The 22,783-nt window shown below is 25.2% G+C and overlaps 1 protein-coding gene and 1 long non-coding RNA gene across 2 annotated transcripts in view; both read right to left on the bottom strand.

Moving 5' to 3' along the window:
* Nucleotides 1-1,811: 1,811 nt before the first annotated feature.
* Nucleotides 1,812-10,180, bottom strand: LOC147813767 (uncharacterized). The gene is made up of 3 exons (XR_015432523.1): nt 9,994-10,180; nt 8,721-8,735; nt 1,812-1,979 (listed from the first exon to the last, which is right to left on the bottom strand). It is a non-coding gene; the product is annotated as an uncharacterized LOC147813767 (long non-coding RNA).
* A 751-nt stretch (nt 10,181-10,931) lies between these two features.
* The window catches only part of LOC107444703 (uncharacterized), a 24,519-nt gene continuing 12,667 nt past the window's right edge, over nt 10,932-22,783 (bottom strand). The window contains exons 11-28 of the mRNA XM_087160092.1: nt 22,556-22,573; nt 21,201-21,218; nt 21,031-21,048; nt 20,714-20,731; nt 20,542-20,559; nt 20,229-20,246; nt 20,056-20,073; nt 19,885-19,902; nt 19,573-19,590; nt 19,400-19,417; nt 18,676-18,693; nt 17,073-17,090; nt 15,521-15,538; nt 13,476-13,493; nt 13,107-13,124; nt 12,939-12,956; nt 12,770-12,787; nt 10,932-10,954 (exon numbers count right to left, since the gene is read on the bottom strand). Coding sequence (XP_087016218.1) covers nt 10,932-10,954; nt 12,770-12,787; nt 12,939-12,956; nt 13,107-13,124; nt 13,476-13,493; nt 15,521-15,538; nt 17,073-17,090; nt 18,676-18,693; nt 19,400-19,417; nt 19,573-19,590; nt 19,885-19,902; nt 20,056-20,073; nt 20,229-20,246; nt 20,542-20,559; nt 20,714-20,731; nt 21,031-21,048; nt 21,201-21,218; nt 22,556-22,573 — 329 coding nt within the window. The remainder of the gene's footprint in view (nt 10,955-12,769; nt 12,788-12,938; nt 12,957-13,106; nt 13,125-13,475; nt 13,494-15,520; nt 15,539-17,072; nt 17,091-18,675; nt 18,694-19,399; nt 19,418-19,572; nt 19,591-19,884; nt 19,903-20,055; nt 20,074-20,228; nt 20,247-20,541; nt 20,560-20,713; nt 20,732-21,030; nt 21,049-21,200; nt 21,219-22,555; nt 22,574-22,783) is intronic.

Raw genomic sequence — 22,783 nt, 5'->3', positions numbered from 1 at the left:
TTCGGAGCATAGTTTACAATTGTGGTATCACTTTTAAAACAAAAACTTGAACTGTAAACTTTTTTACTCGTCAAATGTTCTGGGATTTCCTGCTTGTTTTTCCTTCGAATGCCTTACACAGTGATGTTTCGTGTCATAAGAAGTTATCCTAAATTCTAGAAAGGAAAAAGTGATCACGAATAACATTGTGTTCTCTTAGTTCATATGTTAGATCATTTACAACTCTCATATTTTGATTTTCTTCGGGCTTTGAGCCTTTTTTTCCAGTAAGAATTGAAGCCTTTAACACATTTTTCTATCAAATGAGTTCCCAAATTTTTAATTCGTATTTTTTATTCCATATTTCCTGAAATTCACGAACAACAGCAGGTTTGCTCTTGTGCCTTTTATCTTGTCAAGTTGAGTTAGTACCTAATCGATTAACTTGCGAAATTTCACAGAATTTTTCAAGTAACATGATTACTCGAAATATGTGTAGGTCAGTTTATTGATCGTACAAACTACCAGTTGATTAACCAAGAGATTTGTACACTTCAAGTAATAACAGTAAACCTTCCGATTCTTGAAAAGCTGTAATATCTAAAATTTGCCAATCTTTTAAATTAATTCCCCCCTTTTAATATTTGAGATTAGAAATTTTGAGTTGTGAAATATAATATGGTTTGAAATGAACTTATTATACCTTGACGTGGCTTAACTTGTAACGCTTGAAACAGTTTTCATAACATTGGCATTTTTGATCTTTCTTGGAATGAATTTTTGTCTCTTGCTGAACCCCCAAGCATTAATTCTGTGTAACCAAAAAACTTTAAAAGTTTTTTTGGTGCTGATTGAACTTAAACCACAAATAAACTTTTTCTGGTAAACAGTGTATCTAAACTATATATTTATAACAACATTATTAAAAGAAGTACGTAAGATTATTTCCTTTTATTGCTGAATTAGTTTGTCTTAAACGATTTTCTTGCAATTTTTTATGCAAAGCTTGAGCTTTAACAAAACACTGTATTCATGTGGAAAATCAAAATCAAAAATCAAATATATTCAAATATAATTAAAAAAACTTCACAATTCAAATATTAAGACTCTTTGTTTTTACAAAATTTTGATTTGTTTGATAACCTGGTTGGCAGTTTTCCCAAAGAATGCTCATCTTTTTTCCTCTCTAGAGGCATAACACCTTAAGAGTTTTCACAGATTAGCTTAAATATTTTAGATGATCAAAGCGATTAATACGGCATTTTAAAATATTGAAAAATATCATTTAGTCGGAATAGCTTTAAAGAAGTTTGCAATTAATTCATATTATGAAATTAATTGCAAACTTCTTTAAAGCTATTCCGACTAAAATGCATCTCTGTTATTTCAACTAATTTTGTTGCAACAAAAAGTGGTTCATTTGAAAATAGTTTTAGGAGTTTTGCATCCATTTAAAACTCTCAGACATATTTTGTAACTAATTTTGAAGCTTGATTGGAAGAAAGAGTTGGGTTTTGAAATAAAAAGATGAAGCCAATTACTTTACTTATTTTCTTTTTAATCACAAATCTAACAACAATAAAATACTCCATGGTTATTTATTATATTATAAAAATACAAATATCTTGCTTTTTCTGTTTTAATTGGATCTAAATTTCTTACATTATTTATGTGATGCGTTTGGCTCCAATACTAAAATGTTAAGTTTTTTTAGTATATAGTAGCAAGAGTATATTTAAACTGTTTTATTTTAGCTAGGCTATCTTTGACATCTTTGTAAATCTTTGCATATTTTGGAAATACGCTTAAATAAAAATGAAGACATTAAGCACTTTAATGCATATATTACTTTAATGTCATTTTAAAATAATATACAATAATGAAAAAAATATTGAACTATTCAGGAAGACATTGATTAATTGTTCCTGATTGAACCTCTCTGTCAAACTCAGTTTTAAGCATGGAACTTGGAGAGTAATTTTCTTTTTTCTAGTTATCCCCTGTAATGAAAATGTTAAGTTTAATTATAATGTATAGAAAAAAAATAAATCTAAAAACGATTTTTTTTATTTATATTTTATCTCTCTCTTTCAAAACATGTATACATTAGTGTAGAAAAATAACCAATTTCGTTTTCCTAAATATGAAAATTGTCAGCTTCTGTAGATCAACAGGCTTTATTATTCCGATTGATGATAAAACTTTAATTTTACATGAAAATCATAAATCTGAAAGAAAAAAATATATTTTTTCAAGAACAAGCCAGCTGAAAAAAAATAATGATTAAATCCGTTCCCCAGAGCCTAAATGAAAATTTTTTATCAATGTTGTTAAGTCAAAATGAATATGGTAATGTTTAACTCAAAATTACATATGATAATAGCTATTCTAAAGAAAATTACATATGGTAATAATTACAATACTTGGAATTGTATATAGTACTAAATAAAGGTACCATTGTTATGTTTGAGATTATTTAAAAATTGTGCAGTGAAAATGGAGCAATACGTATAAGAGCTCGTTATATTGGAAGAAATTCTAAAGCTGTTTGCGAGCGAAACAATGTTATATAATACTTGTTCATTAATTTAATATATTTTTAAGAAGCATTTAAAAATTCAAATTCGTGAAATTATCAGTTAAACGGCAACAAAAGTAACAAGGTACATTACGGGGTTTGGTGCTCTTCAATCTGCTTTCTATTGGTGTTTATTCTCACTGTGACACAGAGTGAAAAATATAGTCTAAACTACTAGAATGTGGTGAAATTCACCGTATTTCTGACTGTATGGGAACATTAAAATCTCGGTAATATTTTCACCGAAGTGCTTTGGTAATATTTTTGGTATAATTAATATTAAAATAAAGTTTAATAATATGTTATAAAATTTGGTAAATGTTTTAAAATTTGTTATTTTTATCATGATACATTAGAGTATTGCATTAAAATCAGTTATTTAGTTAAATTTACTTTCTGGTTTCGAATTTTTTTGCTTAATGTGAGGCAATAAGAGCTATAATTTTGTAAACCAGAATTTACGGTAACCGTGTGAACGGAAGAATTGCTATATGAATGGTTTAAATATCGTTTAGTTGACCGAAATTATAGTTTTGCTTTACCAGAAATATCATTACCATACAGCACAGTAATTTACCAGATTTTTTTTCTCCGTGTAATAGTAATCAAATAGGGCAAAGACCTTAAAAATAATTATTTTTTTAAAAATGAACTATTTCTAAAGTGCTAAATATTTTTTCATGCCTTATTACAAAACATAAAATTTTTATTATAAATCAGTGTGTATAGCCAAATTCGGAACTAAAACATTCAACATTCAATGATAATATTTCTGTTTAGAAAAAAAAATGGATTAATTGAGTGAGAATTTGTAAGAATTGAATAAATTTCGTGAAACTGTTTTTTTCTTTGTCTGTTTCAATAGTAAATACAAATTGTTTTTGGTCTACTCAAATCTCTTTTGTTCTCTGTAGGTAATCAATTACACATTAACTACTAGAATAATATTTTCTTCAAAACTACGTGTTCTCTCGACAAATTCATTCCTCATGGAAAGTTACGAATTACCCTGCATTGTTAGTACCTGTTACTAATACCCCTGTTACTATTATCTAAATTTATTATGCATTATTTTAAAAAAAATCAAAAAAGGTTTGAAAATTTAGTTTGAAAAATGTTTCACTTTCAAAATTAGCATTTAAGATGAAAATGTTTTTTCAGTTTAGAATACTTCAATCCAAATTAATAAGTCGCAATCATAAAATTGGTTAACTATTAAACTTATCTCAATTAACATAATTTCTCTAGTCACACATTTTAAACTACTTTATATTTCAGTATATTTATTTAACTCTCTAAGCAGATTCTTCATAATCATCATTATTCGCTTAATTATATATTGTAAAGCTAAATTTGTATCAAATTACTTAAAATGTTTTATTTCTAAAAAAAATATTGATTGTATTCATTTTATGAAATATATTACATTGCTTCAATAAAAATATGTCTGAGCACATTTCTTTGTTATCGCAATTTACAAGCTGCATGACCATTATTAATATGGGGAAAATAAAAAAAAATAAAAATAATAATTAATCAGTATCGAACTGCACCACAAAATTATACACAACATTTAAGGCATGTGCCGACAAAGTTTAATAGCTTAGTGGAAGAACCAGTTAAGATCTACTTTCATGAATCACTGAAACTAATATTCAATGGTAATATGACATAAAAATAATATGGTTTCAGCAACATGTATATGTTTAATCTAAGAAAATTGTGTTTGGTTTAACTTTAATCTTAACATAATTAAACCACTTTAGTTTTTAGTATGCTAGCATGATAAATCAATCTTGCCTTCTAATAAATCAATAATAAAATAGTTCGGACACCACTTTTTTTTCTTCTTAAACTGATTATAGCCTCTCTAAAAATGACACTTACATAGTTTTTCTACTAACTTCTTCAATTAATAAAGTTAACACAATTTTAATTAGCTTTTCCATTTTAAATTATTTGAAGCATTTCTCAATGGTTTTTTATTACTGCATTAAACAAAACACTGTTCTTTGAAGTTCATCCCTTCATATAGAGATGAACTGTACTTTACGTGATATTCCTCGTGGCCAACTCATGGTAGTCAAAATTTTAGTAGTTTTCTCAATCAAGTAATTTTCGCCGATGCATATCCCATTCAAGTGACAGTAAGACAGTTATTTCCATAGTATTGGTCTTAAGACTGATTAGTATTGATGCGATTTTAATAATCACCAAATACTTACTGAGTGAAATAGTATCACTTTTCCATTAATTTTGTCCTTGAATTTATAACTAACTTTTTGTTTAATTTCAATTACCATGGGTTTTTAATTATTTACTTTAACAGAAACACATTTTAAAAGATTATTATGCACAAAATTAACACATGTCATCACATAGCTTTATAATTATAATAAAAATTAAGAAATATTATTTAGATGACGTAGTCCATGAATTAATGTTTATTGAATTTACCTTAATGTTTATTGACACCTTAATGTTTATTGAATTTATTTGACACAGTGAACAAAAAAAATTGAATATTAAAGTACCTGCAATAAACTTTTATTTATTAACAAGTGCTATAAACTAGCAAATATTACTGATCTTATATTTAAAATACTTGGAAAATTGAATCGTCTGTAATTTAATTCAAAACAATGGATAACGCTTAACCAATCAGAAAATTCCATTTTGTTTTTGCATTATCGCGATTGAATGGTTCGTCATAGAAAGTTTAAATGTCAACAATGGCCTTGCCAAACTTCTTTGCTTTCAGTCTGATTGTTCAGGTGCCTATAAAGGACGCACAGACAGACATACATACAGACAAGCAGACGTTTTTATGCATATAGATTACCAGGAGTGTGAGAAAGGTCAAGGAAAGGGAAAGGACTACCAGGAGACTCTATAAAAAAGAAATGTTAAATTATTATTAAACCACAAACTACGTAGATTAAAATTTAACTTTCCTAAATGCTTTTTTTAAACATTGTTTTGAATTTTTCCCTTTTCCTTTTTTGTAATGATTAAAAATTACCACGTATAATATTATTATTTGTTAAATTATTATTTTAAAGAAAGTAATTTAAAAAAAATCTTTTTGTCTAAATATTTTGAGGATGTTAAATAAACGTTTTTATAATTTAAAAAGCTAACATAATGGTTATGTTAAATTCATTTTAAAGGCTTTTCATATAGGGGCTCATATAAAGTTAACTCTTATGCATAGTTTATTTAAAAAAGGTATTATAGTTCATTGAAAAATATATATAATTTCAAACTCAAAATGAATTTCATAAGCTACATAGGCCACTAGCGACATTAAAGATAAGTTTTAAATTTATCTTTTTATTATAGTAGGTTAGAAACTAATAAGAATTTTAGCAGAGAAGTATTAACCCTTTGTAACTTAACAACTCTGATTTAAGAAATATTTAAGCGGATGTTACAATATATCATATTAAGCGTGTAAAAAATAATCAAAAAATTAAGACCATAAAATTAAAAATTTATTGATAACAAGCATTTGTTGAGCATCTCCACTATCGTGAAAAATAGCACAAAAATTCCAATATATTTAAAACTATACATATATATAACCCAATATATTTAAAATTTTGAAATTGTTGCTTTCATGGTAACAAAGTCTCACACCACATTTTTCAATCCCTCCTTAGCCAACTTGTAAAAAAAAATTGTATATCCTGCAATTATGTCGTGGAACAATTCTTGCTGAGCGCATTACTCGAATAATATTGGCAGCTGCACCAAGACGTGGTTCCCCCGAGTTTGTAATATTTTCTTTACCTGAATTTGGTTCAAGTTTATAGGTAAATCCAGCTCATTATATAATTGAATTTTCATGTATGTTGCAGATGTGTAACGCGGTGTTACAAAGGGTTAAGACTCTATTGGAAACAAGTACATTTGTAAAACATACGTCAGTAAAATGTAAAATGATCCAGTGGAATAAAGTTTGCAAAATGTCAATGGATAAATGGATAATTTGGTAATGGATAGTGTGATAATTGACAAAAGTGAAGTATGGCAATGAAAAAATGGGTAACATGGTAAAGGATAAATTGGTTAAAATAGGAAAGAGCGTAAAAAAGGAATAAATGAAAATAAATTTTAAAATTTTTTATATTGCTCAAAATTCATTTAAAGGAGATGTTTATAAGATTATAATTTATGTTTTTAGCTGTGATTATAAATTTGTACTTTGTAATGAAAAGTTAATTTTTGATCAGTTCAGAAAACAATGTTGAATTTTATTTAGAAACTTTTCAAAAACCGATATCCAATAAAAATTTGCGTAATTTCTTACTAATTCTGAACCAAAAGATCCTTTAGGGATGATTTTTGAAACCCATAAGGAGTTTTAATATTTTTCATACTTTGGTAATGCCTGAAGGTTGTAAAAAAAGTGGCAATGCTTAAACTTAATGCTTTATTGTAGAATTAATGGTTACTAATGTGAACAGAGCATATTTTCTGTGCATATAAATTCTTAGTTGTTTTATATATCATCGATAATTGTATAAATTTTGCTAAGTAATTTGAAGGTCCTATTTCATGAAAATGAATGATGTGAGAAAGAAATAATAATTAATTCAAAAATAATTCATTAAATTCATTGAAAGAAAATTAAATAATAAAACGTTTACAGCATACTATCACAATTTATTCAATTAACAGGGATATATTTCATATAACTGACTTTTTATCTGAAAAGAACACTAAAATTAATATAAGTGGAACACTTGCTGTGTTACTTGTATCTTTACTCCTTTTGTACGATACTATTAATGACTGTTTTATTTCACTTATTAAATGGGTGTAAAAAATATTTATCTTCATAATTATCACCATTCATGAAAATAAATATTCATTTTTAAGAGAAGGTTTCAATCACGGAACTCAAAAATTAGTAAATAAAATAAGATTTTTCTACCAATTTTAAATAAATTTTCCGTAAGCTTTTAAATTAAATGCCTTTCTGTAAAATTCACGTGTTTTATTACTTAACTTTAGCATTATATCTCAAGTTTTATTTATACATTAAGAAAAAAATCGAATCGAATCAGTAATTTCATACTATATGCTTAAGAGTAACAATATTTTAAATAAATAAATAAAATTATACTTTTTGAATAACGCACATTTAAAAAATTGCTTTTAGATGTAATATGGTAATTAATTAGAAATTTTTTTAATATTCTTCATATTTTTCCTTGTTAATCATTGTATTTATTCATTATACAACCAATTCCGTTGTTTCTCTCTTCTTAGTACAAATATATTAATTTTTTTTTCCAAAGTGATTAATCTATTACGTTTAAATTACTTAATCAAAAATGTAAGACATGTGTTTAACATACAGTTATTAACTGCTAGTTTTTACCATTTGTTTGAGGCCACTTATATAGATTTTTTGACATTTATATATATATATATATATATATATATATATATATATATATTACATTGCTTTTTTATAATAAATTTTTTTTTCTAAATTTTCTGCAGTAGTTCTTATTTCAAAGCTTCCAAAATTCTCCTTAAAAATTTTATAATAACACTGATTAAAAACGAATCCTCATCAGGTGTCATGATCACTGTAAAATAAAAAAAATAAAAGATCTAGTGCATTATTTTTTATTGAAAAGCGAAATTTTAACATAAAAATACATGACTATCATTTAGCATTTTATGACAGGTCGCTCTAAAAATTAAAGATTCAAATTCATTTGAGAATCATATATAATGTATATGTATTCATATATATATATATATATATATATATATATATATATATATATATATATATATATATATATATATATATATATATATATATATATATATATATATATATATATATATATATATATATATATATATATATATATATATATATATATATATATATATATATATATATATATATATATATATATATATATATATATATAGATATATATATATATATAAATATATAAAATTATTATTTTAATTACTATCATTATTATTGATATTTAATGAAAAAGCTCTTTTGTGTCAAATAATAACTAGAAAAGGAAATTTTACTTCAAATTAAATTTTTTGTAACTTTGTTTCGAAACTGATTATTACATTGATATTTAGAAAGACACTCCTGTACAAAAAATATACTAACCAGTAGTAGTCTTTTCTGAAAATTAAGAAGAGATTATATTGAATATGCTCACAATTAAACAAAATACTTTTAACATAAAATTGATTAATTAAAAAGGAATCTATATGTAGTAGTATTTGATTGCTTAAAGCTATTTTCTAATTTTATTGGTGTTGAAACATTTAAAAACGACCTCTCAAAAGATTATCAGTAAAACGAAGGTTAAAGAAGAGCTGAGGAAAGATTCATCATTGAACTTAATAATATTTGACTTGTGAACTTTCCTAAATTTTCGATGGAAACTTAATCAACTCTTGAAAATCCTTAATCAGTTTGAAAAATATTTAAATGAAACTAAAATCGTGTATATGAACAAACTAATCAGTTTTTTTTTAAAAAAAAAATCAAGATATTATGGATCTTTCGAATTAAATCAAGTACTTAAAGCAATTCGATTAATTATCGAAAGAGAGTGAAACTGGAATCTCTGTATATTTGTTGTTGAAGTTGTAGTTAATTTACGTCGCACTAGAGCTGCACGATGGACTATTAGCGACGGTCAGGGAAACACCGCTGAGGATAATCCGAAGACATGCCATCACAATTTTTGTCCTCTGCAGAGGGGATGGCACCCCCGCTTCGGTGGCCCGCCGACCTGCACACGAAGTCGAGCACTTTATGGTAGAGCAGTTTAACGAGAACAAATACGGCACACCCTCTGTCCCTACGCAGACTAATCCAAGAGGTGACCCACCCGCACACTGACCGTAGCCAGTCATGCTTGACTTCGGTGATCTGCTGGGAACCGTGTCTTAACCATAAGTCCACAGCGGGACCTGTATATTTGAATTTTATGGTTTGAAACTGTTTTATTATTTTTTTGGCAAACATTTAAAAACAAAATTTCAAAAGGTAATCTTGAGAAAAAAGATCAAGGAATAAAAAGAAGCTTAGGAAAGAACCCTCATTTAAACTAGTATTAACCCGGGGTAGTGTAATTTTCGGAGTTTTAAGATAAAAAATTTAAAAACGTGAATAATTAAAAAAAAATCAAAATCATTTTTAAGATACTGAAGTTGTATTAAATAACACTTATTCAAGAAAAATATTAAGTTAATAAAAAAATAAACCATTGGTAGATAAAATAAAACATTAGAAAATAAAATAAAACATTGGTAGATAAAATAAAGCATTGAAAAATAAAATAAAACATTGGTAAATAAAATTTCAAAAGAATATAAATAAAAGAAATAAAGAAGCTGGGTAATGGATTATCATTCAAATTAATACTAACCAGGAGTTGTAGACTTTTCTGAAATTTTAATTTTAAAATTTAAGATCGTTAATAATTCATAAAAAACAATTGAAACATTGAAAAACAAAATTTAAAAAAAATCAATAGTTAAAGGGAGTCAAGAAGTTAAGAATAGAATCATCATTGAAATTAATACTAACCAGGAGTTGTAGACTTTTCTGAAATTTTGAATTGAAAATTTAAGATAGTTACAAAAAACAAATGAAACATTGAAAGGCAAAATTTAAAAAGAATAATCAATAAGAGATGGTTAAAGGAAGTAAGGAAGCTGGTAGATAAATAATCGTAAAATTTAAAAGGAATGTCATTAAAAGATGGTTAAAGGAAGTAAGGAAGCTGGTAGATAAATAATCGTAAAATTTAAAAGGAATGTCATTAAAAGATGGTTAAAGGAAGTAAGGAAGCTGGGAAATTTAAAAAATTTTAAAATTGATACTAACCAGGAGTTGTAGACTTTTCTGAAATTTTAGATTTAAAATTTAGGATCATATTTAATTTCTTAATAATAATTACAACATTGAAAAATTAAATTTCAAAAGAAAATAAATTAAAGATGGTAATAAGAAGTTAAGAAGCTGGGTGATGAATCATCATTAAATTGAATACTAACCTGGGATGGTAGACTTTTTTGACATTTTAAATTGAAAATTTAAGATGGTAAATAATTCATAAAAATTAATTACAACATTGAAAAACAAAATTTCAAAAGAGTATCAATAGCTAAAGGGAGTCAAGAAGTTAAGAATAGAATCATCATTTAAATTGATACTAACCAGGAGTTGTAGACTTTTCTGAAATTTTAAATGGAAAATATAAGATAGTTAACAAAACTCTAATGAAACATCGAACAAAATTTAAAAAGAATAATCAATAAGGAAGTAAGGAAGCTGAGTAATTGAAAATCATTAAAATTGATACTAACCAGGCGTTGTGGACTTCTCTGAAATTTTAAATTTAACATTTAAAACATTAAATTGAACATTGAAAAGCCAAATTTAAAGGGCATGTCAATAAAAGATGGTTAAAGGAAGTAAGGAAGGTGGTAGATAAATAATCGTTAAAATTTATACTAACCAGGAGTTGTAGACTTTTCTGAAATTTTAGATTAAAAATTTAGTATCATATTTAATTCGTTAAAAATGATTACAACATAGAAAAATTAAATTTCCAAAAAATACATAAATAAAAGATGGTTAAAGGAAGTAAGGAAGGTGGTAGATAAATAATCGTTAAAATTGATACTAAAAAGGAGTTGTAGACTTTTCTGATTTTAGATTAAAAATTTAGGATCATATTTATATCGTTAAAAATAATTAAAATGTTAAAAAATAGAATTTCAAAAGAATATAAATGAAAGATGGTTAAAGGAAGTAAGGAAGGTGGTAGATAAATAATCGTTAAAATTGATACTAAAAAGGAGTAGAAGACTTTTCTGAAATTTTAAATTAAAAATTTAGGATCATATTTAATTGGTTAAAAAAAATTACAACATTAAAAATTGAAATTTCAAAAGAATGTAAGTAAAAGATGGTTATAGGAAGTTAAGAAGCTGGGTTATGATTCATCATTAAATTTGATACTAACCGGGAGTTGTGGACTTTTCTGAAATTTTAAATTAAATATTTAGGATCGTATTTAATACGTTAAAAATAATTACAACATTGGAAAATGAAATTTCAAAAGAATATAAATAAAAGATGGTTAAAGGAAGTAAGGAAGGAAGGTGGTAGATAAATAATCGTTAAAATTGATACTAAAAAGGAGTAGTAGACTTTTCTAAAATTTTAAATTTAAAATTTAGGATCATATTTAATTGGTTAAAAATAATTACGTCATTGAAAAATGAAATTTCAAAAGAATATAAATAAAAGATGGTTACAGGAAGTTAAGAAGCTGGGTGATGAATCATCGTTAAATTTGATACTAACCAGGGGTCGTGGACATTTCTGAAATTTTAAATAGAAAATTTAAGATGGTATACAATTCATAAAAAATAATTACAGCATTGAAAAACAAAATTTCAAAAGAGTATCAATAGTTGAAGGGAGACAAGAAGTTAAAAATATAATCATCATTGAAATTGATACTAACCAGGAGTTGTAGACTTTTCTGAAATTTTTAAATGAACATCTAAGCTTAAAAAAAATCAATTGAAACATTGAAAAGCAAACTTTAAGAGGAAAATCAATAAGAGATGGTTAAAAGAAGTAAGGAAGCTGGTAGATAAATAACCATTAAAATTGATACTAACCAGGAGTTGTAGACTTTTCTGAAATTTTAAATTGAAAATTTAGGATGATAAATAATTCATAAAAAAGTAATTATAACATTGAAAAACAAAATTTCAAAAGAATATCAATAGTTAAAGGGAGTCATGAAGTTAAGAATAGAATCATTATTGAAATTAATACTAACCAGGAGTTGTAGTTTTTTCTAAAATTTGAAATTAAAAATGTAAGATAGTTCACAAAAATCAAATGAAACATTAAGAAGTTTTTTTTATAATAATCAATAAAATAATCAATAAAAGATGGTTAAAGGAAGTCAGAAAGCTGAGTGATTATAGAGCATTAAAATTGATACTAACCAGGAGTTGTGGACTTTTCTGAAATTTAAAATTTAAAATTTAATTTATGTAATTTCTCAAGAATCATTTGAAACATTGAAAAACAAAGCTTAAATGGAATATCGGTAAAATAGGGTTATAGGTAGTAAGGATTCTGGATGATTCATCATCATTAAAATTGATACTGACCTGGAGTTGTGGACTTTTCTGAAAGTTTAGATAGAAAATTTAAGATCGTACATAATTCGTAAAAATTAATAAAACATTGAAAAATGAATTTTCCGAAGAATTTAAATAAAAGCTGGTTAATGAAATTAAAGAAATTGGGTAAAGAATCATCATTGAGGTAGATACTAACCAGGAGTTGTTGACTTTTCTGAAATTTTAGATCGCAGGTTTAAGATCGTAAATTACAAAGAAATCAATTGAAACATTAAAAAGCAGAATTTGAAAAAAAAATAGATAAAAGAAGGTTAAAGAAAATGAAAAAGCAGAGGAAAGAAATATCATTGAAATTAATACTAACCAGGAGTTGTTGACTTTTCTGAAACATTAGTTTTGGAATGAATGGAAATTGGGAATGAAAATTGAAAATTAAAAATAATTTTTAAAATTTCGATTTTATTTGAAAGCAAGTTAAGCATCAGATTAATCACTTTTTAATTAATATAAGGTTTTCTTCATATAAAATATATTTTAATAATTTTAATTAATTTTTAAAAGACAATGAAAGAGGATTCTCTGCTCATGACAATTTTATGGTTTCAAACTATTTTTTAGTTTTCCTTGAAGTTGAAACAATAAGAGGTGAAATTTTAAAGGAATATATAAAAAATAGTAGTTTAAAGGAAATAAATAATCTGGAAAAATTATCAACGTTTAAATCAGTACTTACCTGGAGTTGTGGACTTTTCTGAAATTTTAGATTGGAAATTCAAAATCCCAAATAATTTATAAAAAAAACTATTTATATGAAATTTAAGTCTTAATTATAAAAAAATCATTTATTTTTTTAAACCATTATTTTAAGGTTCTTCATATGTAAACAAAATACACAAAACAATTGAGTTTATTTTATAAAAAGAGTAAGAGAGGTATTTCTGTATATAAGAATCTTATGATTTGAAATTATTTTCTTGTTTCTTTAGAGTTGAAACATTTAACAAAAATGAAAAAGAATATCGAAAAATAGATGTTTAAAATAAAGACAGAATCAGAGGAAAGAAACTCATTAAAAATATTACTAATTAAGAGTTGTGGATTTTTCTGAAATTTAAGACTGAAAGTTAAGAAATTTTAAAGATTTTATAAAAAATCAATTTTTCTTATAAGAAACTAAAGTCGCATTCATGATTATCAATGCGAATAAATTCACTTTAGTTATAACTTCACTTTATTTTTATCGGAGAAAGAAGTATAGAAAGTTTATAAAAGTAAAAGGGGAAAAAATATATACTAATTTCATATAAAAAAATGATTTTAGTATGAAATTCAGAATCAACACAATTATGTTTTTTTCATTCAGAAGCTATATTTTATGCAATCCACCTTAATTTAAGAAAGAAAATAACTTTTACCAAACAAAACCTTCTACAAAGCAGAAGGATTACACATCGCGCAAAATAAAAAAATTGCCCTTGCTCGATAACTTTTGATAAAAAAAATAGGATTCCAACTTAGCAGGTCGCAATCTAAACATTTGGAGTGTCTAATCTTAAATTTAAATAAATATTAACGCAATATATATTTTTAGCTAACGTTGTGTCTTTTGTTCATCATGCCTATTTTTCCCCTGGTTCAGTTTGACTCGTAAAATATGAAAGGTAGTCGCAACCTGGAAATCATTGTCCCAAAAGTTTAGGCACGAAAAAGGTCTGAAATTTTTAACTCGTGATGTTCATTTAACTTTTTTCGTATTTCCCCATCTCAAAGAAATTATATTTTTAAATTTTTATTTTTTGCTAACTAAATTAATATTTTTGTTCAAAAAGTTTTTGGAAGTATGTCATGTAAATATCAGCTGTAAGCCCCTCACGTTTTGAGGGCGAAGATCCCGAATCCATCAAAAAAAGGTATGTTTATTCAGGATAAGTTCCTTTTGTGATACAAGCTCCTTTTTCTGATTTGTGTCTGAGTTTTTGTCTGTGATTCATATGCACAACTTTATTAAACATTCAAAGTTTTGCTCTCAAATACTTAAGATTGAGTGATAAATGTAAAATCTGATTTTTAGATAAAAATATTTAGGGGTTTTAGTTTTTTTTTACTTTGCACACTGTATATTTCATATGTCTAATAATGTATAACAATATGTACGGCTAATTGTAACTATTACCATTAATACATTTAATAATTTTATATCTGCCACATGTCACATTTTCGCAAAACACATAAGGTAATTGAGCTTGCAGTTTTTTTATAATCTGACGGTAATTAGAAAATTATGGATCGTGAGCTATCATATATTAGTATATCATACAACATGTGAAAATAGTTTGGAAGTGGTCAAATAACTCAAGAAATATATTTCAGATTAAAAAAGTGAAAAAAGTCACATACAATATTTTTAAAAGGTATGCAATGGTAATCGAGAACTTTTAGTAGAGTGAGAGGCAACTTTGAAATTATAAAAATGAAGCCTAATTATTTCATTACAGATAGGATTAGTCAGAAAAAACAACCCTATTTGAGATGAGGGTTTATTTATATTTCTATATAGATCTTGCTGTAATTAAGAAAAATAGTTCGGGTGCATTTCAGAAAATATATTTAAGATGCTTTACTTATACTTCATAAATACTAAGATATTTAAAATATACATGAACCTATTTTGAAAGAAATTGATTTATTTGTATTTAGTTTCAAAATGTATAACAATACGTTCAAAATTGAAATAAACCAATACATTTGTGATAGCAAGTATACGTAAAATAGTGTTACCTGGAGTTGTAGACATTTCTAAAAAAAAGGCTTGAATTTTAATAGCTTGCTTACACTAATATAATAAAAATAGGTTAGCAATTGACGCATATGTACAAAGGTCAAACGTAAATAATTATGTAAGCAAGTTAATACTTTCGAAAGAAAATTAGTGGATTTGATTTTATGTATCTTATTTATTTGAAGGAAGAAATGATACCTGACTTATGTATCATTTATATATTTTAATAAGAAATGTATTCAGAGTGTTAAGAGTTTTAGCAACTTTTAAGAGTTTAGCGTTTTTAAATATTCATTATAATATTTTGCTTCTACAGTTTAAATAAAGCTCGATTAAAATGTTGAAAGCATGTTTATTTATGTTGAGTGTGTTTTTTAAACAAAGGTTGGTAGAAATTAATGAAAAGTGAAGGGGAAAAATGCTAGAGGATATTACAGGCCTTTATTTTCAAATATATTGTTTTTTTTTATTTAAAATTGATGCATACGTAACCTCACACAATTTTTGGTTTTAGTAGATTTATACGTTTTTATAGTTCTATAGAATTTCAAAAAAATGTTTTTTTCAAAAAGTTTTTAATCCAGGTTTGTTTCATAATATTATATGGTTACGTATGATTACGTATGTACATTACAATTTTTGCTTTATTTTCTTAATAATGACTTAATTTTTTCTACATTTTCTGTAATTGTTCTTATTACAAATCGTCCAAAATACTCCTTAAAAAGTTTATGATATTGATTAAAAATGAATCCTCATCAAGAGTTGTAGACATCACATAAAAATAAATGAGTTAGTGTATTATTTTTTATAGAAAGGAGAAATTTTCTTTATAAATTACGTGATTGTCATTTTGTGAAAAGGTTGTTCTAAAAATTAAATAAAGATTCAAATACATTTGAAATACTACAATAATTTACACAATAAGCTATTCTTAGATTCATCAATAATAAAAGACTTAAATAGCCATAAAGATAAAAAAATATCTTTTATTGATTGTAAACTTTTTCAAAGTTCAGCGATACTTGAACTTTTGAATATTCCTTCATTGTGAAATTGAATCCTCATTAATCTCGTTCTGAGAAATCTCGGCATATTTTTTTGTTTGATTTTAAAGTGATTTGCACAATATGATGGGCTGTTAGAATGGTTAGAATTCAAGAAAGTCATGTGTCACAGGTTCATATCTTGGCATTGGCTGAGAAGTCCTTCGCTCTTGCTTCTTTTATTTATGATATGCTTAATAATTGAATTTTTGATTTTGATAAATTTTAAGAATTTTTGACTTTATAGATTATTTTTAAAAAGAAATTCTTAAGCCAGGGCATTTTCCAGTGAATTTTTTTGACGTTTCCTAATATTATACAGAATAAGCCAGAACAATTCGATTTCCATAGTTATAATTGACTTATACATAATTAATATCCTTGACCAAGTGAGGATAAGAATTTTCTCAATTTGACAAAATACTCTCTCTGAATGTAGTTATAGATTTCGTAGTAAGAAAAGAAAAGTTTGAATGTTTTGAACATTCATTTTTAGTGTGCTTACCAGGAGTCGTTGACATTTCTGAAATATTAAGAAAAAAAGGATAATTTAATATTGTATTTAAGTTTTTAGTATGGCAAATATGAAACTTATATTTAATGAACGAAAATTCCTAATACTGTAGTTTAGGGACTTTTAGTTTATTTTCTTTGATACACAAACAATAGACCACTTACACTTTTAATCAAATTTTAAACAAATATTGTCAACATTTATTGAATAAGCATTAAAGCTTAATTACTCTTTTTAAAGCGAAATAAATTATTTGTATTATGTTGTGTCAACGCTGTTTATAAGAAAATGTTTTGAAATAATTGGTACTATTAATAAAAGTTGTTTTTTTCTATTTGAATCGTTTTATGTCTTCCCTATGAGTAGATGTTCTTTTTAACATAGTAAAACTGTAGCAATAACCATAAAATGTTTGTTTAAATTTAAAATGTCCATATAATCTCTATAGAATGAATTATTAAGCATTTTCATTAAATACACATGGTGCAGCAGAAACAAAAAGATTTGACAAATGTAACACATCATAGATCCTATTTAATTTCTTGTTATATTTGTGTTAATATATTTTTGTCTTCTACTATAATTATAAAATATTTTATAACATAGATCGTAATTTAGTTTTTTTTTTTTACATTTTTACACAGTCAAGCAGAAGATCTGTCAAGTATCTGCTATTTTGGAGTTCATTAAGCAAGGAAAACGGCATTGTGAAATAGCTTGTTTAATCTGTACACAATCATTGCACACAAGACAGATTAAAGGTAGAAGACTTGCGAGCCATTGCTAAAAATTTCAATAATCCTTTTTGTTTCTACATTACATCAAAAAATGGCAACTTTAAAGCAGATTAACAACAACTTTTATGATAAATTAATTAATTAATTAATTTTATTTGTTAGTAAAGTTTGACTGTTATTATTAAACGTTATACTTAATTAATTAATTTGTTTTTATAAAATTATATAAAAAATTAATTTCAGTGTTTTTTTTTGTCATAGCATCGTTTTTATAGTATTTGTTTCAATCTTAAATACTGTCAGAATCCTATTTTTGATTAAAAACAGTGTTCTGATAATGCTTATAAAAATAAATTGAATATATTACACTTTTGTTTCCTCAAAACTATTGTACAGTCAGTATATTTTACTGACTGTATAAGCGTTTTATTTTAAATTTAAATAAAAAAAAAACAGTCTTAATTTTAAATTTAACTAATTATTTCCGAACAAAAAGAGACAAAAAATAGCAAAAAATATATTTCACGATTTCATGAAGTGAAACTACTTTACGTTATTAAAGCATATTGTTTTGAAGCTTAAAAAAATCAACTAAAAGAGTAAAAATATAGTATTATAAGAAATTCAAACAAAGTCAGTATAAGTCGTTCAAAATAAGTTCGAATTAAATTGGAAGTGCAATCTAGAAGATATTTAAATATAATATTTACAATAATTATAAACATGGGTTTTTCAGGACTCAAAATTTCTGCACTTTTAAAGCTTTTCTTATATTAGATCCCCTTAAAAGTCGTATTTATTGTACAGTAATATATTTACAAAATTTGGGAAAACGTAATAGTTTTTCCCATGCTTACCGGGTGTAGTTGACATTTCTATAAAATAGAAAAAAAATGTGAACATTATTATTTACCAGAAGTAATTTTTAAAGAAACTTAGCAAAAACAGGATAGTTAATACTTCCCACATGATTTTGAATGTTCAGAAAATGGTTTAAAATAAAAAAAGATTAATGTTGCAAATGTTTCTTCCGATATTTAAAAATAAAAAATAATATTTACGGCTTCTTAAAAAAAATTAAAAAGAACTGTTATAACTTAATGCCTCATTTAAAAAACATGTTATTATGAATGAGATATAGTGCGATATTTAAAATATTTACACATTTTCTTAACATTCAACTCTTCTACTCTCTGTAAACAAACATAAAGCTTTGCGATCTTTATTTAATTTCCTTATTTAAAAATTATATTAATCTTTTAACTCAAACTTTAAGCAAGAAAATAACGACTAGCTATTATATTTTACATAATTTTTCTTCTTCATGTTGCTTATTACTTAGATTAATAAACTTTTAAATTTGTATATTTTTACTGCGATTAATAGTGAAATTGGACTTCAATTTGGATATAATTAAAGAAATTAGGTTTTCTATTAAAAATTAATTGTAGGCATTCTTGCAAAAACAGGAAATTGATTTATGTTATTTCAATCAGTTAGATAATATATTTTTTTATTGTTAGACAAAATATAAAAACTTAGATTAGAGAAAATAAGTGTTAGATGTTAAATAAAACTTACCGGGAGTTGTAGACATTTCTAAACCGTCATGAAAAATTTATAATTAATAGAAATTGCGTTTAACACATTAAATAAATCTTACATCAAAACCCAATATAAAGGTTTTAGTTGTTAGACAAAATATGAAAATTCAGACTAAAGAAAATAAGTGTTAAATGTTAAATAAATCTTACCGGGTGTTGTAGACATTTCTAAACCGTCAAGAAAATGTTATAAGTAATAGGAATTGTATTTAGCACATTAAGTAAATCTTACATCTAAAACAAATACAAAGGTTACGTTTAAAATAAAAGTATATATTACGTCTACACTGTAAGAGTTTTCATACTCAAATTATAGTAAAATGAACGGAATGGTAGACTTTCTTACAAAAACAGGAAAAGGATTTATGTTATTTCAATCAGTTAGGAAATATTTTTTTTGTTCGACAAAATATAAAAATTCAGAGTAATGAAAATAAGGGTTAGATATTAAATAAAGCTTACCGGGAGTTGTAGACGTTTCTAAAATCATGAAAAATTTATAATTATTATAAATTGCGTTTAACACATTAAATAAACCTTACATCTAAAACAAATATAAAGGTTTTAATTGTGAGACAAAATATGAAAATTCACACTAATGAAAATAAGTGTTAGATGTTAAAAAAAACTTACCGGGAGTTGTAGACATTTCTAAACCATCAAGAGAAATTTATAATTAATAGAAATTGCGTTTAGCACATTAAATAAATCTTACATCTAAAACAAACATAAAGATTTTAATTGTTAGACAAAATATGAAAATTTAGGCTAATGAAAATAAGTGTCAGATGTTAAATAAAACTTACCGGGTGTTGTAGACATTTCTAAAAAGTCAAGGAAATGTTATAATTAATAGGAATTGTGTTTAGCACATTAAGTAAATTTTACATCTAAAACAAATATGAAGGTTACGTTTAAGTTAAAAGTATATATTACGTCTACATTGTAAGAGTTTTCATACTCAAATTATTGTAAAATGAACGGAATGGTAGACATTCTTACAAAAACAGGAAAATGATTTATGTTATTTCAATCAGTTAGGAAATATATTTTTTTGTTCGACAAAATATGAAAATTCAGATTAATGAAAATAAGTGTTAGATGTTAAGAAAAACTTACCGGGAGTTGTAGACATTTCTAAACATCATGAAAAATTTATAATTATTATAAATTGCGTTTAACACATTAAATAAACCTTACATCTAAAACAAACATAAAGATTTTAATTGTTAGACAAAATGTGAAAATTTATGCTAATGAAAATAAGTGTCAGATGTTAAATAAAACTTACCGGGTGTTGTAGACATTTCTAAAAAGTCAAGGAAATGTTATAATTAATAGGAATTGTGTTTAGCACATTAAGTAAGTCTTACATCTAAAACAAATATGAAGGTTACGTTTAAATTAAAAGTATATATTACGTCTACACTGTAAGAGTTTTCATACTCAAATTACAGTAAAATGAACGGAATTGTAGGCATTCTTACAAAAAGCAGGAAATTGATTTGTGATATTTCAATCAGTTAGGAAATATATTTTTTTATTGTTAGACGAAATATGAAAATTTAGATTAATGAAAATAAGTGTTAGATGCTAAATAAAACTTACCGGGAGTTGTAGACATTTCTAAACCGTCATGAAAAATTTATAATTAATAGAAATTGCGTTTGACACATTAAATAAATCTTACATCTAAAACAAACATAAACTTTTTAATTGTTAGACAAAATAAGAAAATTCAGACCAATGAAAATAAGTGTAAATGAAATAAAACTTACCGGGAGTTGTAGACATTTCTAAACCGTCATTAAAAATTTATAATTAATAAAAATTGTGTTTAACATTTTAAATAAATCTTACATTTGAAACAAATATAAAGATTACGTTTAAAATAATAAAAAATATATATTACATCTACACTGGAAAGAGTTTTTATTCTCAAATCACGGTAAAATGACCGGCCACAGTCTGTCCATCTGATTAACCATAAAAATTATGGTTAGGAACATGTTTTTTTTAACATTATACTTGCGCAGTTTACAACAGGTATGGTTAAAAAACCGCAAAAAGAAAACTGTGCGGTTTTGTTACCGTTTACAACTAGCATAGTTCTTGAACCATTAAAACGAAACTTAAATGGAAATTAGAACTCTGTGGTTACTACCCCATTTATGCCTGAATAGTAATTTCGTATTCTATTAGCCCATGGTCAACGTTTGAAGAGTGCAGAACATTCAAAACTGATAATGTATTGAAGGTATGAAAGAAATATGGTACGCTGATTTTCGAACCCCTAGTCAGCCGATTATGAAACTGGCAGATTAGATTGTCATCTATTAGGTCTCTGCCTCTCCTTTGGTAGCTCGATGATCCGAATTATATAATTATATCAAACTTTTATATACATTATTTCTTATAAATAAAATATTTTTTAAAGTTTAAATAACTATCCTTGTAAATAATTTTATCTATATCTTTGAAAATATTCAGAAAAACAACTTATGGTGATTAACTTCGTTATTAGAGTATCCTTCCTGTAAACGGACAACTCTCATAAGAGGACATTTTTTTGTCCCAAGAATGTCCGTTTAGCCGAGGTGTCACATAAAAATGTTTTAAAATATGATATAATACCTTCAAAAAATTTTGAATCTAAGAAAAGTTCAAATGATAAATATTTACTCTTTCTCGCAAAGCAAAAAATTTTAAGCATTAGCAATAAATGATTTTTTTAAATAAAACTTTTCAAATTTTAATTATTCCTTACAATTTTTCAATTAAAAATTAAAGATTTTATTATTAATTTTATTACTACTAGAGATTTGATTTTCAATCATGAAATGTATCTCTGACTCTTAAAAAAATAAATTTAAAGAGTAAAAATATAGTATTATGTGAAATTAAAACTAAGTCTGTCTAAGTCGTTCAAACTAAGTTCGTAATTAAATTGGCAGCGTAATCTAAAAGATATTTAATTATAATATTTACAATAATTATAAACATGGGGATTTCAGGACTCAAGATTTCCGCACTTTTCAATTTTCCTTACATTAGACCCCATTAAAAGTCGTATTCTTGCACAGTAATATGTTTATAAGAGATGTGAAAGCGGAATATTTTTTCTCATGCTTACCGGGTGTAGTTGACATTTCTATAAAATAGAAAAAAAAGATGTCAACATTATAATTTACCAGAAATAGTTTTTAACGAAACTTAGAAAGAATAGGATAGTTAATACTTCCCTTATGATTTATAACGTTCAGAGAAGGGTTTAAAATAAGAAAGATTAATATTGCAAAAGTTTATTCTGATATTTTTAAAACAAAAAATAATATTTACGGCTTCTTTAAAAGAAATTTAA

Source organism: Parasteatoda tepidariorum, chromosome 3 (assembly GCF_982258835.1).
Source record: "Parasteatoda tepidariorum strain Cologne lab strain chromosome 3, Ptep-v5.0, whole genome shotgun sequence".
Taxonomy (NCBI): domain Eukaryota; kingdom Metazoa; phylum Arthropoda; class Arachnida; order Araneae; family Theridiidae; genus Parasteatoda; species Parasteatoda tepidariorum.
Note: the sequence above shows the minus strand (reverse complement) of the source record. Positions and strands in the feature narration are given on the sequence as shown.